Here is an 18597-nt window from a genome sequence, read left to right as displayed (position 1 = left end):
TGGCGAGCTCACGTTTTATAGACGACCGGTTTGTGATGCTGAAGCCGGAGACATTTCTGTTGAGGAACCACGGGAGGTCCAAGGCCATTTTCACTCCCTCTTGCATTTTGATCCGGGACACAGTGCCGTTGCTGCAGAAGGTTCCGATCCTGACCATCGTGGTGCCAATGCGGCTGCTGATGCTATGAGTGACTCCATCAGGGCAGCTCTCCCCAGGCCTGATCTGCCTCAGGCGAGGGAGGGAGAACTGCAGTTCTAGACCGATGTTCTTGTTAGCTTTGACATCCCAGATGAAGGTTCTGTTGAGGGTGGGCAACACCGACGTTGAGGGCTGAAGATGAACCTTTCCAAAAGGACATGGACCTGACATGCAGTCTGAAACACAGTCACAAAACAATCTGGTCAGAAATGCTACTGGGCCACTCACTGCCCCTCCTCAGCCCCTGTAGTGAACTCTTTGGAGGGGGGGTTTTCTGGGGGAACCACCCATCTCCTGGCTACATGAAAGTTGGCTGCCAATGGCTCACGGATGCATCCCTCTCTGGGGAAGTGCCTTGGCTGGAGGGAGCTGCCTTGGGGCAGAAAAGCCTGAGAGGTTTCCCTGCCCCTGACTCCCATCCCAGCAGGGAGTGTCAACCCACAGCCAATCACTGCCAACCCAGGAGTGAAAAGCCTGACATCCCTGATTCACGTGACACAGCCTGGCAATTGTCACTCAAGCTCCAGATCAGCCTGCAGCTAAAACCACATCTTTGCTTCTCGTTCTACCCTGCTTTCCTCACTTCTTCACAGGTTTCTTCCGAGGGCACTCTTTTGACTCATGACTTAAAGACAAGAATCCCCATGTCAGGCTCTGCTTCTAGGGAACCAGACCCAAGTCACCTCCTAACTACAAGTTTCCCCTGCTTTTTGAACGTTCGCTTTATTCCACTTTGCTTTTACGAAAGACTTGCATTCACTGGTACTTGTTTCCGCTAACCAAAATAAATCCAAAGAGAATTTTTGCTCTTATAAAAAAAGGTGGAAAGCGAAAAGAGCGTTCAGGGTTTGTTTTGCAGGGAGCCATTACAGAGGCAGTGGGTACCCCGAGAGTGGCACCGCCAAGCTCCTTCCCCGGGAACGACACAGCATCTCAGCATCACGCTGCTACAGCTCTGAACTCTGTCCGTGAGCATTTGTGCTTTATTTCAAATTACTTTGCACATCCGTTAGCAAGATGTGTCCTAAGGTAATTGCTTCTTTGACTTAACGCCATTTTGGCTCGTGAAAAATGTCATAGGAACACTCTACTTTTGGGATAGCGCGGGTCGGGGAGGGGGGACCCGCACTGTTTTCCAGATAAAGTTAGTCCAGTTGGTGGATCTCTGCCCAGGCCCTACTGGAAGCCAGAGGGAGGCCCTTTGCAGTGGAGCCTTGCTTTGGGATACATATCCTACCTCCTCTATACTGAAAGAGTCATGATTTCTCAATTTTAAGGGTGCTGCGCCAAGCTCTACCTTTTAAAACTGGTTTTCCCATCAACACATTCATCAACAGACTGAGTACGCTCTGAATGTACAGCCCCTTAATGGCTGGAACCTGGAGGCAAGGTCATCTTCTTGCCTCCTGGCTTTAATGCTGGTGTTTTATTACCACTGCAGTTGAATTTTTTTCCCCAAAGGCTAACACTTAATGACATCCTTTGACGTACTTTGTTTCCTAAGCCTTTTTAAAACAAAGGGAGAAACGTTGCTATCAGGGAAGCACTAAGAGAAAGCAGGCAGCCTGATAGTGAGGCTTCTGTTGCCTCCAGCGGGAAATCTGAAAGGTGCAATGGACTTTGGCCACCGTAATAATAATCTGCAAGTCTTTATTGCTGCTCCAGTGGAGTATCTGAAACTAGTGCCAACTCAAAATGGAATTATGGGAGAATTTCAGAGCTGTCTAGGACCTCTGAGGTCATCACGTCAAACCTCTCACTTTTGCAAAGCAGACCTGGAGTCTGGGTGAGTCGTGTGGCGCTCGCAGTGCACACGCTCCTAGGACAAAAGCCCAGGCTGTGTTTGGTCGACTTACGTTCTTGCCAATGCACTGCGTTGCTTAACCAATAAAACAAGGTTAGATAATAAGGTGAAAAATGCAACTAAAATTAGATTTTGTGTGTAGGTAAGGATAGTACCTAGTTTTTGGAGCTCGTGGAAACTTCATTGTTTCTATCAAGCCATCTCTTTCATAACTTTTCAACTACACTTCCCATGTGCCCTACTGGGTTCTGTGTTCTTGTGGGATCACTTAACCCTACTAAGGCAGTGGTTCACAGCCCTGGTTCCACACTAGACTCACTTGGAGGACGTTTAAAAAATACACATGCCTGGGCCACCCAAGCGACTCTGATTTAATTCCGTACCAAGTACCGGGAGTCAAAAAGCCCCGTCTCTCAGCCATGGCTCTGCCACCAGCCATGAGACCCTGGCGGTGTCAGGTTGTGCGAGCACTTTTTAATTTGTTGCTAAGAGCTTTGTTTTCAGAATGGATGCACAAGTAAGAGTAGTCAAAATGATGGGCAGGCCTCCAAGTTTTCTGCTCCCCGTCCAGTGCAAAAATGTTAAATAACTGAAATGATTCCTATCCAGAGGACGGAGAAGTGTAATTTCTGAAGTGATTCACACCTCATTTTCCCCAGCACAGACTTCTACTTTCATTAGCTTTAATGGGGCCATTCAAGAAGGGATGACATTGTAAATCAGTTATACTCTAATATAAAATAAAATTTTAAAAAATAATTAAAAAAAAGAAGGGATGACTGCAGAGGGGCTAAACTTTGAAACTTTCAGAATCTTTATTCAGGAAAGGTTTTTAAAAACAAGAGGCAAGCAGAACACTGAACTTGATTCCAGTGTCTAGATTTATAATCTAAAATTTTTATTTTCATAACATTTTCAAAAATTGTGAGCATGGGTTTTTACTATACGGTAAACTGTGTGAGGTCTGTGTGTGAGACTGGTCTCGTGAGATGTGTCTTGTGAGATAAGATTGTGGTACCCTTTTCCTTTTTTTTTTTTTTTTTTAATAATATTTATTTATTTATTTGGTTGCACCGGGTCCTAGTTGCGGCAGGCGGGATCTTTGTTGTGGCATGCAAACTCTTAGTTGTGGCATGTGGGATCTAGTTCCCTGACCAGGGATCGAACCCGGGCACCCTGCATTGGGAGGGCCGAGTCTTAACCACTGGACCACAAGGGAAGTCCCAGCACCCTTCTCCTTTTTCAAGATGGCAGTCACTTTCTTGGCTTAATTGATTGTAAAAGTAATGCATGCTTGTAAAAAAATGGCACTACAGAAGAACAGAAAAAAGACAATGAATGTCACCTGTTCCCCTCCCCTACTCACTATAGAAATAATATAAGGCTAGCACTTTGGTGTTTAACCCCCCAGACTTTGGGCTCCATATGATTATGCGTATTCAATAAAGTGGATTAAACTATACAAACTATTCTCCTACTAAAAGCTGCATTGTTTTCAATGGAACAAAATGACCTGGGGCATCTTTCTATGTCAAATACATAGATCTACTTCATTCTTTTAATAGCAACACACTACTCCTTTGAGTTCTTAAGTATATCAATAGTCTTCTCAGCTCTGTAATTAATTTGGGGGAGAAATGACACTTAAAAAATACTGAGGGACTTCCCTGGTGGCGCAGTGGTTTAGAATCCGCCTGCCAATGCAGGGGACATGGGTTTGAGACCCGGTCCAGGAAGATCCCACATGCCACGGAGCGACTAAGTCCGTGCGTCACAACTACTGAGCCTGTGCTCTACAGCCTGTGAGCCACAACTACTGAAGCCTGTGCACCACAACTGCTGAAGCCCGTGCACCTAGAGCCCGTGCTCCACAGCAAGAGAAGCCACAGCAATGAGAAGGTCGCGCACCTCAACGAAGAGTAGCCCCCGCTCACCACAACTCGAGAAAGCCCACGTGCAGCAACAAAGACCAATGCAGCCAAAAATAAATAAATAAATAAATAAATTTATTAAAAAAAAAAAATACTGAGATTTTCATCAAGTAACATGGTATATCTCTCCATTTATTTACATCTTCTCTTTGGTCTTTCAGTAAAATTGTATATTTTATTTCATATACATTCTATGTATTTATTAAGATTAAATACTTAACTAGAACTTTTGAATAATGGTGACCAAAAGCATGCATAGTGAGAATCCTTATGTTGTTCCTTGATTTATTGGTAACGCTTCTATGTCTGGCTGTTAAATATATTTGCTATCAGTTTTTTTTTTTCCTGGCCACACCGCAAGGCATGCAGAACTTTCCCTACCAGGGATCGAACCCATGCCCCCTGCTGTGGAAACATGGAGTCTTTTTTTTTTTTTTTTTTAACTTACTTTATTTATTTATTTTTGGCTGCACTGGGTCTTCGTAGTTGTGCACAGGCTTTCTCTAGTTGTGGCGAGCAGGGGCTACTCTTCGTCACGGTATGCAGGCTTCTCATTGCAGTGGCTTCTCTTGTTGCGGAGCATGGGCTCTATGTGCACGTGCTTCAGTAGTTGTGGCACGTGGGCTCAGTAGTTGTGGCTCATGGGCTCTAGAGCGCAGGCTCAGTAGTTGTGGTGCACGGGCTTAGTTGCTCTGTGGCATATGGGATCTTCCCAGACCAGGGCTCAAACCCGTGTCCCCTGCATTGGCAGGTGGATTCTTAACCACTGAGCCACCAGGGAAGTCCCTGTTATCAGTTTTTGATAGATACAATTTATTGGATTAAGAAAACATCCCTCTATTTCTGGTTTACTAAGAGCGTTTTATTAAAAACATTTAAGATCATCTATTAAGATGATCAAATGCAGTTTCTTTCCTTTCACCTAATCACACAAAGCAGTACATTAAACTTCCGTCTTCCAATAAGCTCTCCTGCTCTTGTTGTTTTAGTCTTTTAATGCAATTTTTTGGATTTGATGTATTTATATTTTACTTAGGATTTTTTTGGCATGTATGTATATTCATAAGAGATTGGTCTATGGTTTTCTTTTTTATGTGGTGGAAGATTTTGACATCAGGGTGGTAAGAGCCTTATAAAATGAACTGTGAACCTTTACCTCTTTCAATGCTCTAGACTAGGGTTTGGCAAACGGCCAAATCCAGCCACACACCTGTTCTTGTAAATAAACGTGGGATATTCATTGCCCATTTGTTTATCTATTGTCCACGGTTGATTTTGTGCTATAATGGCAGAGCTGAGGAGTTGTGACAGAGACCATCTGGCACATAATGCCTAAGATATTTACTCTCTGGTCTTTTACAGAAAAGGTTTGCCAACCTTCCGCTAGAATGGTTGAAATATCATAGAAATTATCTGCTACTTGGAGTTTTATAGGACTCCTCTATGAAACCATCTCTAACTAACCCAAACCCTGTTCTCCTTCACATTGGACATTTTTTCCAATCTCCTCCTTGGTTATTTACTTATTCAGGTTTCCTCCCTTTCTTTGAGTCAATCTGGCTCATTAAATTTTCCCTGGAAATCATCCTGTCATTCAGATTTTCACATTTATTATCATAGTCTCTTACAATTTTAGCAATCTGCTTTGTATATGTCATTAAATCCACATTTATACATTCAATGCTGTATATCTGTAATTTCTCTTTCTTTTTTCCAGGAGACTAGTCAGAGTTTGTCTATTTAATTGGTCTTTACACAGAACCAGGTCTTGGTTTTAGTTATCAAACACAGTTTTTAAAACTGGTTTTAAGTACTTTAATTTCTCCTTTTATTCTTATGAATTCCTTCTTAAGGTTTATTTTATCCTTTTTCTTCTCCCATGATCTATTGCCAATTCATTTATTTTCAGTTAAAGGTGAAGAAGTTTTCTGAGTATGGCTTTGATGAGATCAAAATAGTGTTCTCACTGTTATTGATATATCTGTTAGTTCTTAGTAGGCATGCCACCTTAAAATGATTGGGAAAGTATACCTTTAATTCTTTCTGCCTGATTATTGTTTCTTATGTCAATCTCCTATCCCAAATTATGATTAATAATACCAGTTATCTGTAGTTTGTTGAATTCTGGTGTGCCATGCACTCTCAATCCGTAATTTTATTTCTTCCTCAAAACACCCCTATCCGTTGGTACAATGATTCTTATATTACAGACTAGAAAACTAAATCACAGAGCAGTTAAGTAACTCATATGAAGCCATGCAGTCAGGCCACATGATCAGTAGCCCTGGCACTTGAAGTCAAACCCAGCTCTCTCAGCCTGCAAAACTGCTTTTTTTCCCATTTTGCCTTGTGGACCCATTTCCCCACTCTTATCTCCTCAACCTTCCAATTTTTCTGTCCTCCAACTCCCTTGACTTTTGCTCCTGCTCAGCCAGGTGTTTTTAGCACATCAGACAGAGCATCACCTGAGAATCCGTAGCTCTGTTACAAAACAGTGTGGCATAGTGGTTACAGGCAAAGACTCTGGATCCAGAATACTTGGGTTCCCATCTTGCTGCTACACACCAGCTGTGCCATCTTAGGCACGTTACTTTCTTTGAGAATTTCTCCTAGGGCTGCTCTGAGGATTAAAAAACTGAAACCATGTAAAGCACTTAGAACTGTGAATGGCCACATAAAAGCTAAAGAGAGTGCGGAGTTTCAGAACAGATCTCACCTCTCTAGCAGAAGAGGCTGGCTTAGCATGTAAAAGAGAGGCAGGGAGGCCAAACCGTCCATGAGTGCATACTTACCAATATTCTTCTGGATCTCGATAACAAAGTGATTCTCTGGATCCCGGCAGCTAAAGGAAAAGACTGCTGTCTCTCCGGCTTTGATGGACAATGGGGTTACCCATTTTTTAGAAATGATGCGACATACGTTCGCTGGCAGAGTTGGGACCCCAGGCTTTATAAGGACTGTAACGTTGCTTCCATGTGGCAGAGCAATCTCATGAGTTTCTGAAGGCAGGAAGAAAAATGGAGTGAACAGGATGATTTAGGGCTGCTAACCTGCTGCCGTCCCCTCAGTTGTCCAGGAGGATGACCTCCTTGAGCCCTTTGTTCCTTCCCCCAGGTCTGAGAAGTGGGATGATGCAAAATTAAAGTATTATCCTCACCTGTGGGCAAGAACCCAGCCACTGAGGGCTGGGCACTGACACACATCTCTTGTTTGGCTGATTAATTTTTCTAAAAATTAAAAACACTACACCACGTTCTAGGTGTCTGGAGCAGCATGTTTTCAGATACCCATCTGTGCAATATTAAATAGAGAGAAACTGCCACATCTCTACACAATATGACTGTAGGTGAAAGTCCACACACAGAAACGGTCTTTCCGTAGAGAGACATGCTTATCTGTAAAGAGCTGCTGTCCCCTGCCCAGGCCACTTCATATGCCCTGTACACACATACATGCAGTAGTGGAGGCCGGGAGAACTTGCAGAAATTAGATACAAACATATTGTGCCAATGAGCGTGGAAAGTTAAAGCCAAACAACGCTAATACCTCAGGCTGGGGCTCAGCAAAATTATTTGAACAAACATTATGAAGCAAGAGAGACGGAGGTTGGGTACTAAACACAGGGGTGGGTGCACGCCAGTCAGGACGGGGCCCTGATTCACAAACAAGCCCAATCTCCTTCCCATTCCTTTTGCTTTATGGATTTTTAGGTCCTCTCGGTCCAAAAGGAAGAGCTACTTTTCCTCCTAGTAGCCACTGTCCCTTCCCTGACTTGGGTTCTGATTGTGGTCTCTGGGTGGCTGATGGGCTGGGAGCAGAGGATGGGAGGCCGGTTGTCTGGCGGAGGGAATCATGGGGCTCACAGAGAGGGGCTGGCGTCGGTGCCTCTGTCCCACCGTGTTCTGCACCAACAGCTGGTCAGCACCTGTTATGGCGCCTTGTACATGGAGGTGCTTGGTAATTGTTTAGCCGGTAAATAGCAATTTAACCAAAAGCTTTACTTTTTCCCTTCCTTTAAAAAATTTTTAGAATCAAGTTTATTGATATAATTTACATACATTATAGAAGGACCTACTTAAGAGTTTTGACAAATGTGTGTGCACATGTACACCACCACAATCAAGATATAAAAATATTCATCACCCCCAAAAGTTCCCTCAGCGCCCTTTGCAGTCGACCTCCACTCCTGGCCCCAGGAAACTATAAATTAGTTTTGCCTGACTTAGACCTTCCTGGCCCCAGAAAACTATAAATTAGTTTTGCCTGACTTAGACCTTCCTGCAAAACGGTGTGCTTACTTACTCCCTTTTGTACCTGGCTGCTTTTGCTCAGCGTGTTTGAGAGTCAACTGCATGGATCAGCATTTTTGTCCTTTTTATTGCTGAGTAGTATTCCATTGTCTGGAGAGACTGCAATTTATTTATCCAGGCACCTGTTCAGTGACATTTGAGTTCTTTCCAGTTTTTGACCAACCTCGTGCTTTCATTTTACCAGAACTGCTAGCCTGCTCGAGAGCTGTACTCACTTCTCCTCCCACTCAGTGCATGGGCGTGCCTGTGTTCCCACAGCCTAGCTGCTGTGTGCGATCAAACGTTTGGATTTTTGTCAACCTCCTCTTGTACCCTTCTCCCCCACCATTCACTCTGCGCCAGACCGGCCAGCCAGCAGCTCTTTATATAGGGTGGAAATTGATCTCTCAACCTGTGATAACAAACTGCAAAAATTTCCTCCGGGTTATGAGGGAAGAACTTTACCCTCTTTGGGCCTCTGTTCCCTCATTTGTAAAATGAGGGGATTGGGCTAGAAAAGCTCTACCTTCCCTGCCAGCTCATCTGTCATCAGTATCCGAGGAAATAAGAAGCGATTTTGCAAATGTAAGCATTCCCAACTATGGCCCAGCAGTGACACATCTCTCAGAGCACAGGGGCACCAGCACAGCTGGCTTCGTGACTTTGTTTTCAAGAGGGCTCAGGTTTGCACTTTTGGAGCAAGACTTCTTATCTCTCTAACCTCAGCTTGTACCCCTCTCCACCTTGGTCACTGTGCTCGGGCTATCTTTGCCTTCTTTCTTGAACATACCAACCTCAGGGCCTTTGCATGTACTGGTCCTGATTTCTAAAATGCTCTTTCTCTAGCAATAGCTGGTTCCTTTTTGTTATTTGGGTCTCAGCTCAAAGATCACCTCCTCAGAGCAGTCTTCCTCGACCAGCTACCCAAAATGCTCACCCCACCCCTACCCCAGCCGTCCTGCACCTGCTTTCCCTTCATCTCTGCTCTCTTCTCTGAGAGGACCCGTGTTATTTGTTCCCACCTCCCATTATCAGAATGCGAGTTGCTGCCTACGGGAAGGTAGCAGTAATTTGCCTGTCTTTTTCAGTGGTAGTCTCAGGACCCAAACAGTGCCTGGTGCCCACATGGAAGCAGAACTGATGACCCTCCCAACAGCGCCATACAAAATCTCCACATTCTTGTCTTTGCCGCATTTAGTTTCTCATAGACTTACTACCATTCCTGTGTTTCAGTTTGGGCTAATAAATCTTGGTGGGAACCAGGGACTCTGAGCTTTGTAATTAATAGCCTCAGAGAAAGAAAACATCCTCTGAGGCAGAAGTTTCTTTACTTGAATGCTTCATCTTCAAGCAGCATGGTCACTGAGAATCTTCTGAGAAAGATCGGAAGGCCCAGGGGTTCTTTTAAGATACCAGATTAAAAATGAGTTCAGATGCATGTTCAGAAACCCAGTTGTCAGATGTATATCTGAGCTGAGTATGTCAACCTTTGCGTTCTCTTTCGGTAATCATAAAAAAGGTCTTACCATGTTATCTGTAAAAAATTATTGGGGTACCAGGTCTCTGAAGGCTTGGCACGCTCTCCCGTGGCCTCCAACCCTGGGTCTCCAGGGGGGCTAATTCACTGTCAAGTGAAGCTGTAATCCATCTCGGGGCTGCAGTCTGGCTGGCTAGGTTACCAATTTCTTTGTCATTTCTCCTCTTTGGCAAAAATATTTTAAAATACCTGACTCTACAATTATGATTACTGTTATTTTATTTTACTTTTGGCTGCGCCTCACGGCTCGCAGGATCTTCGTTCCCTGACCAGGGATTGAACCTGGGCCCCCTGCAGTGGAAGCGCAGGGTCCTAACCACTGGACCACCAGGGAAGTCCAGATTACTGTTATTTTAATTGAGCGTTAGACCCTAAACAGATCAGCGGTTCCCTAAGGCTGGAGGTGGGGGTAGGGGATGGAATACAAAGGGGCAGAGGAGACTTTGTAGGATGAGAAAACCATTCTGTATCTTGACCATGGTGGTGATTATAGGTTGTACACAAATGCCACAATTCAACAAAACTGTGCACTTAAAATTGGTGAAGTTTATCATGTTTAAGTTACACCTTAATAAATAAAAAAGAGGGGAAAAAACTTGTGCTAGAAAGACTGTATTTCTACACAAAGTGGCACTTGATAAATGAAAAAAGGAATAATCATGACCACAGTTAAAATATGGTTTAATAATATTTTGAGGTGGGCCTAGTTTCTCCCAAGGTATGTGTAATAATTTCAAATAGCTGTAAATTAGATTTTGAGAAGAAAATGCTGATCTTACTAAATTTCTCCATTCAGTTCTTCTCTCCTGTTTTCAGCCAGGTCAGTATCCCAAATAATTCTGCATATATGACAATCTATTCCATTATCAATGACAGCCAAAGAAAAATGTACAATCTTTTTTAGAAATTCATCTTTTTTCTTTTAGAATCTGAAATCTTCTATTCATTCAAACATTTTCCGGGTTCATATTATGTTCCAGGGATCATCCAGGGTGCAAAAGATTTAATGACAAAAAAGCCCTGGAGTTCCTGCCCCCTGGGAGTTAATAGTCTAGACTAGGGGTTTCTAAGTGGTCTGTGGAGGGCTTTAAAAATGAAGTTCTAAGTTACAGTAGGCCCAACATAGGACCTGGGAATCTGTATCGGAACCACTTTTTGTTTTTCCCCCTATGGTGGGAGGTAGGGATTCCTTTTGTTTATTTTTTCCAGATGGAAAACCAATCATCCCAACTCTAATGATTGAATATGCCAATTCTTCCTTCATGAATTGTTAATGCTACTTTTGTTGTTTATATTTTTTATTTGGGGTCTAAATAACCCAGATTTTCATCCAAACTCCTTTTGGAAACAAAGCAGATGAAGCCTTGTAAGGGTTAAATGACTTATTTGGGGTGGACTTTTAACATTTTACCATGTTTCTTTGCTCTGACTTTGAGATGACCAAGCCAGTATGTTCTACGATCAGGTCACAGTTCATATCTCTCCTTCAGTGCCTCAAACCAGAGAATCCCCACCTGGCTCACAGCCCAGGGAACACTGAAGGGCTTATCCACCTTTGCAGCAGGAGACCATTTATATTACATGCTGTTTCCTAGGGTCACAGCCAAGGCTACATCATCCATTGGGCTTTCATTTTCAACTGTTCCTCCTCAACCTCAATGATAAATATACCAGCTGGAGGGGGAGAGCCAGAATGAGAAAACAATGATTCAACCATGTATACACTTGAAATCTGGACCCTCCTTATCAAGCCCCCACTAGAGTCACTTATTCTACTGTAATAAAAGTAGCAGAGAGCCCCCACTGTTTGAGTAAAATCACTTATAACTTATTCATCACAGATGCTTAGAGTTTGAGAACGACATCTTGGTTGCACATTTTTCCCCTCTTCCCCACTCACCACCATTAATCATCCCTTGAAACTGAAAATTCCAACACTGTAGAATAAATCTCAGCCTCCTGCCACCCCACCCCTATCCCCCAGTCAGGCTGGAACATCTGAGTGCTTGATAAATGTACTGTAATTTAAAGAAAATGGATGGGCGTTTTCTTCTTCAACATCTCTTTCTTTTGTCTCCCTAGGAACTTGGTATTTCATTGGTCTGGTATTTTGGAAGACCTATTACCCAAGTTCACAGAAACCCAAAGCTCCAGATTCTGGCGTGATTTTGAGATCTCATGGGCTGAAAGAAATCCAAGGCGACCCTCACATTAGCAGCGCGTGGGCTGTCGGGCTGGAGAGCTTGCAGGCACCACACATGGGCACATGAATCACAGCTGTCATCTTCAGCTCTCCTGCCTTCCGACCTCTCCTTATTAGGATGCCTCGGTTAGTTTCTGCCTCACCAGCGGCTTCTCGGGCGGGAATTTCCAATTGTTTTAATCACCATTCGTTATTCGCATATCACAGGATATTATACAAATGTCCCTGTTATTCCTTTTCCCTGACATCCTATGTCTTTGTAAGGGAAGTAAATGCAAGGAAGGGGATTCACTAGGAAGTTATCTGTTCCCAGATGTGTCCAATACAGGTTAAAAAACTGACAAATGTAATTTACAGTTTCTTAGACGGGTCAGAACCTGCTGCCTCAAAGCTGGGTGTGGTTTCCTGGGACACTCTGCCCTCATCCACTCTCTCCGCCCAACGAAGATGAGCAGAATAGCTCCCAGCCAGGGACTGGACACAGCCTGGGCACCAGGAAATACATATGAAGACCCATGGGACGAATTTCCAGGATGTCGAGGACTCAGACTCAGGAACCAAGCAGTACGACTGTGAATCAGCGTGGCCGATCAGTCACAGTCTGTGTAGGAGTCAGATTCCAAAGCAAGCCCATAAGGAGATAATCACTTCCAGGGAAATAACCCTGTCCTCTCTCAGGAAGACGTCACACTGCAGACCCACATCGCTCTCTCAAGGAGTCCATGGGGCTGTGGCTGGTGTCTGCTCCCCCACGGAGCAGATCCCTGCTTCTCAGACTGAGCACCAGATAAAGCACTGATTTGATTTTAGGGACCAGGTTTGCAAAACCCAATTTGTTAAACTGTGGATGCACATATCATGAGAGCTGGAGGAAGGGATACCAGCAGAAGGGCTGGCGATTCACCCTCCCACTCTGCATCCACCTCGTGGGGACACTCACACCATTTGCATGATTTCTCCCACCTACTCCCTGCGGGAGGTAATTGCTGAATTCACAGAAGTTGAATGTACGTTTGCCTGTCTGTCTACTCCACCAGACCCCATCAGATAGTCAGCAATTTGAGGGCACCAAGGAAGGTCAAGGTACTCTGAAGATGCTGAGGTCAGCTATTAACTGTCTGGGGGTGGTCAAGGAAGATTTCACAGAGAAAACTTAAGATGGGTCTAGAAAAATGAATAAGGAGTTTGCCTATAGAGAAACAGGTGTTGGAAGGAAAGGTAGAGGGAACGGCAGCTGCAAAGTCACAGGTGTGATGAAGACAGCTTCCTTATAGCCACTCCAGGGAGTTTGGTTTGGCCAGAGGGCAAGGAAATGCGGGTAGAGGAGGCTGGAGACAGGGGAAGGGGCCAGGTCAGGAAGGGGCTTGGTTGTTGCCATGGAGTTTGGGCTTCACCCAGTGGGACCAGCATATCTTAGCAGCTTGGTGTAGTGGTGAAGAGCTTAGAGTCTAGAATCTGAATACCTGGGATCAATTCCTGGCTTGGTACCACTTACCAGCTGTGTCCTGTTGGGCATATTCCTTAGCTTCTCTGTGCCTTACTTTCCTTACCTGCAAACGGAGGTAATAATGGAATTCTCATAAGGACTAAATGAGTTAGTACCTATGAAGTGCTTAGAATGCTGCCAGGTAGTCAATCGATGTTAGCTGTTACTGTTGATATTAGTAATGATAGATAGCACATTACAACTACTGCTACTGGGGCAGTACTGCTGGGGTGCTGTTGAAGGGTGTTAAGTAGGGAAACAACTGTAGCAGCAACTAGGCTGTCAATCTAAAGCCCAGAGTCCTGGCTGGCTGGGCTGGACTCAGGGCGAGGCAGGTAAGGTGCCTAGGGGCAAACTTCATCACACTCAGGATTATGCAAGTGTGAGTGCTTCCTTAAATTTTCCACACCTCCCCTGCCCTGGCCTGGCCCTGCCCACCGACTATGAAGGTCCTTCTACATGTGTTGACTCATGTGACTCCAGCATCCCTTTGAGGCTCAGAGAAGTGACCTCAAGTCCCTGTTTGCTGAGCTCAGGAGGCAGCTGGGAGATTCTGGTTTGACCTCAGCACACCTGCCCTCCCCACCCCCCAGGGTACCACACTGAGCTGCCCTCCCGGAAGTTGCCAAAGCTGGTGGAATCAACCAGCAGAAGGGAAGGAAGTGCTGCCATTGTTATGAAGTACTTGGAGTCGTTGGCTGACACGGAGGGCCTGAGCATCAGCACCAACGTAACCCATCTGAATGGGGCCTGCTGTGACGAGGGGGTGCCAGACTCTCACACTACCAAAGTCGGAGTGTTATGAATCCAGTGGACCTGGGGCAGCAAGGCCTGCAGGCTGTGGAGGAATAAATGGTGTAGACACGCTAAATCTCTTTGACCAGGTCTGTTTACAGACTGGTAAACCGACGGGAAAGTCTCACCAATGGCAGGAAGACCAGACTTCTGCCTGCCTGGAAATAGTTAATTTCCCACATTCACATCAAAAAGAACCACAAGGCAAGTTGCTGTTTCAGAAACCAATCTGCCTTTCTTGGATGAGAAGCCTTTGGAGTCTAGATACCAGGCCAGTCTTAATAATAACACTGAGTACTTAGTATGTGCAGGGTCCGTGCTTGCACTTGATAAGAATTTATAAATGCCCACAGCCACCCCACAGAGCAGGTTCTAATGTTAATCCACATTTTAAAGATGACGAAACCGAGGCTCAGAGAGGTCAAGTAACTTGCCCAGGCATGTATGATTAGTAAGAGGCAGGGCCAGATTTGTGCCCGAGCAGCCTGACACTGGAGCTCAGCACATGAAAAATGGCTCGTCAGCAGAGCCAGCCCTGCCCACGGAAGTCCACACATGGCCAGGAGCCTTGTGATGAGACTGGCCTATTATCATCAACAGTCAATCGAAACGGAATAAAACATTTCCCAGCTGCTGGCTCTCTAGGGAATCTCCAGGATATCAAAAGGGAAAGGTATTTGTTTAAAATGCACTTTGTTTAAATAGGCGCTTCGTTTAAAAATAATTTGAAAATGTGGTGTGAATTTAAACTGAAGATTGAAAGTTCCCCGGAATTCAAAATGTGTGGGGCCTGGTTCTTCTTTTGTGTGATTTTTTTTGGCAGCATCTCTAGGCAAGGACCTGAGAAAGGGAACCTGGCGTGTTTGGCCGTCGATGGCTCTGTCGTTTTGTGAGCCTTGCCTGGGTACTGTGGGCATGGCAGGCAAGTGGCCAAGTTGGTGGCAGAGGAAAAGCAGCCATAATTCTGGAACAAAGCACTGGGTATAAAGGGCTAGTGCCAGGTCTTGGAAGGAAAGCATCCTCCAGAAGCCCCTGCCCGAGGGGCTCACTTCTCAAGGCCACTGTCAGTGAGATTCATGGGCGAAATCACACCTATGTTTAGGAGAATTCCCCAAACCCCCATCTCCTGAATTTCCTTCCCCTTTACTTGGGCTGCAAGAATGCCAACCCAGACCTCTTGTTGGCTTGGCAGGAAATGCCTCCTCCTGGAAAGAGACTCCCACCTGGCCTTCCAGGTATCTGAGCTGTAAAGCTGCTCGTTCATTGGTTTGGAGATCAGGCAGGACCTGATTGAGAAGGCACACCAATGCTCCCCCATAACCCTGTCCCCCTCCCCATTCCACCCACCTTACTCCCCTAGCTGGCTTGGGAAAAGCAGCCTCTTGCGGTAGCAGGGCAAATCTTTTTTCATTCTCTTTCTCGGAAGCAAAGGGAAGTGGGCTGATGGCTGCCCACACAGCATCCCCACAGAGAAGCTGAGTGCGGGGGCTAGGCCAAGCTGGGGGAATTCCTCAGGCTATTGTTGGAAGTATGGAGGAACAGGAGGTGACAGGACAGGGGATCATCCCACGCCCCAGCCCCAAATAGCATGTGCACCTCCCAACTGAAGAACTAGCCTGCCATTCCACCACGAGAGCTTCGTAGGCTCTTTAAAGGACAGGGCCACATTTTAAGCCCATACACTAAAAACACTGCAACAGTCAGTTAACACACCAGAAAGGACTGAACATCGACTACAGTTATAAATAAAGGGCCTGGGGGTGACCAAGCGCAACCTTGCATCAGGGTGAACTGGGACCCAGGCCTGCACTGGCGGGGCAGGGGTCAGGGCAGGGAAGAAGGCGCAGGAGGAGGACCAGGGCACGCACAACGGAAGCGGAAGGCCCACAGACAACTTGGTGCTGCGACTGCAATGAAGGCTGACTCAGGCCACATGACTCAAGGTAATGGTGAGCTGCCCTCCAGGCCGGATGCCAGCACACAGAGATGCACAAGGCTGGGCCCAGCTTCGGGGAGTCACATCCACGGACTTCAGAACTCAAAGGACATCATGTTCTCACCCCTTCAGTGAAAGAGACCCATGGTTCCCTTTAAAATAGTTTACTATTTCCATAGCTCTGAGAACAATCATAGAGGACAATAAAGTTCAAAGAGCAATGTTAAATAGAAGGAACCATGGGCATTCTTAGTCAATCTGACTTGTTGGAATAGTTTATCAAAACAGGGACCATTGTGTCCATCCCTTCACTCCCTACTCTTAATTCCCAAACTCCCTAGGAAAGAAATTTCTATGCAATGATGCAAGTTAATTTTCTAAAGTAACTGAATGATTCTCCAAAGTGGACACTAGCGATCAACTGTCTGCAGGGCTTGTGTTTTGAATTACTTTTTAAAGTGGTGATGGGTTTGCAGGAAGCCATCCAAACCTTCTTCTATTGTATCTTTCCCTTTTATGATCAAAGACACATGCCATATTGGAGATGTATGTTAGAGATGCATAACGAGGTCATGGGCCCTGTCTGGGCCACAATCTGGAGCAAATGAACACATTTGTGTATAAACCCCTCTGGGACTGTGGCCATTTTAAGGCTTCTTGCCGCGATAAGACCCGGACTTTAACATTTCACTCCACATGGAATGGAATTGTACTGGGTGGAGGGATGATTTAAAAGAGGTTCACAGAAGTAGAGAAATCTGCATAATAAGAGACTTTGCATGTGGGGATTGCAGAATTAAACAACAAATATAACTGAGTTTATGACCATTGCAAATAAGTCATGATGATATGCTAAATTGCCACAGGGCCAGTGTAAATCACATTAACATTTTATGAAATGTTAAAAAGATTCATTTTGCCAGACCTTGAAGTGTGAGTCATGACGAACTTGAAAGTCACTGAGGATCACAAGGACAGATGGGGAAGAATCAAAGGAGCAGAGTTAAAAAACCCATCTGTATGTGTGCTCAGGGACACGAACAGAATGAGGGGCCTTCCCCTTCTCCGTCTGCCAGAAGTTCAGAAGTTACTGAAATTCCCATTTCTTTAGTGTTCCCTGAGTCCTTTGCCAATGGTCTCACCTTGCCATCAGAGATTAGCTGTTCAAGTTCCTCTGATAAAAAGCTAGCAGGGAGATGGTTAAGTAAGAATCTACACACATCAGGCCTAACTGCTTCTTCTTCTTCTTCTTTTTTTTTTTATAGATTTATTTTATTTTTGGCTGCGTTGGGTCTTCCGTTGCTGTGCGCAGGCTTTCTCTAGTTGCCGCGAGCAGGGGCTGCTCTTTGTTGCGGTGCAAAGGGCTTCTCATTGCGGTGACTTCTTTTGTTGCGGAGCACAGGCTCTAGGCGCGCAGGCTTCAGTAGTTGGGGCACACAGGCTTAGTTGCTCCGCGGCATGTGGGATCTTCCCCGGCCAGGGCTCGAACCCGTGCCCCCTGCATTGGCAGGCGGATTCTTAACCACTGCGCCACCAGGGAAGCCCTAGGTCTAACTACTTCTTAACTGCAGAGACCCAACCTCCTGATCACTTAGGGGGATAGGATTGGGGAGTGTGGGCCAGCCCTATCCCAGGGGCCAGGGCTGCAGCCAACTGGGAATACATCCTTCTGTTTAAACCTCTTGTTTTAGGGAGTAGGGGTTAGTACCTTTTGTTGTTGTTATCTCCAGCAATCTTTTAATATTTTTATTAAAATTTTTTTCTTCCAGTTTTATTGAGATGTAATTGACATACAGCACTGTGTAAGTTTAAGGTGTACCATGTAATGATTTGACTTACATGCATCATGAAATGATCACCATGATAAGTCTAGTTACCATTGTTTCCAGCAATCTTAAAGGCAGGGGTGGGGGTGGGGGTGATCCATCCACATAGCCTGACTTGGAGAGTAAGTCTTTGAATGAAGCTCTCTCAAACGACCATGGGCCAGTCAGTAGAGTGATTCCTCCAGCAAACCACGTAGCCCCATGGTAAAACAGGTCAGCAAAGGAAGCCTGCACACTCTAGGAGATATTTCGGGCCAGACAGACACATGCTTTCTTCATCCAGAGGGGTCAGGACAGCCCCCAGGAGGTGTCATGTCAATGAGGAGGGCCATTATGGAAGGTACTATGTCAACAAGGACGTCGTTATGGAAGGTGTATGTCCACGAGGATTGCTGTTACAGAAGGTATTAACATGGGAGGCGTTAAATCAATAAGAATGGACATTATAGGTGTTCAGCCATCATGGATGAAATTATATCAACAAGGATGATCATTATGGAGGGTGTTACATCAACGAGGATGGCCGCTATTGGCACCTGGACAGTGCCAGTGGTGGCACTAGCTAATGATCTTAAGATAATTATGCCATAA

At 45.2% G+C, this 18597-nt stretch overlaps 1 protein-coding gene and 1 non-coding gene across 2 annotated transcripts in view; both read right to left on the bottom strand.

Moving 5' to 3' along the window:
* CDCP1 (CUB domain containing protein 1) overlaps positions 1–18597 on the bottom strand; it is a 55126-nt gene that overhangs the window by 23752 nt on the left and 12777 nt on the right. The window contains exons 2-3 of the mRNA XM_068558398.1: positions 6727–6933; positions 13–375 (exon numbers count right to left, since the gene is read on the bottom strand). Coding sequence (XP_068414499.1) covers positions 13–375; positions 6727–6933 — 570 coding nt within the window. The remainder of the gene's footprint in view (positions 1–12; positions 376–6726; positions 6934–18597) is intronic.
* TRNAG-UCC (transfer RNA glycine (anticodon UCC)) lies at positions 10022–10094 on the bottom strand. Its single transcript has one exon. It is a non-coding gene; the product is annotated as a tRNA-Gly (tRNA).

Source organism: Eschrichtius robustus, chromosome 12 (genome assembly GCF_028021215.1).
Source record: "Eschrichtius robustus isolate mEscRob2 chromosome 12, mEscRob2.pri, whole genome shotgun sequence".
Taxonomy (NCBI): domain Eukaryota; kingdom Metazoa; phylum Chordata; class Mammalia; order Artiodactyla; family Eschrichtiidae; genus Eschrichtius; species Eschrichtius robustus.
This window is presented reverse-complemented; position numbering and strand designations above follow the sequence as displayed.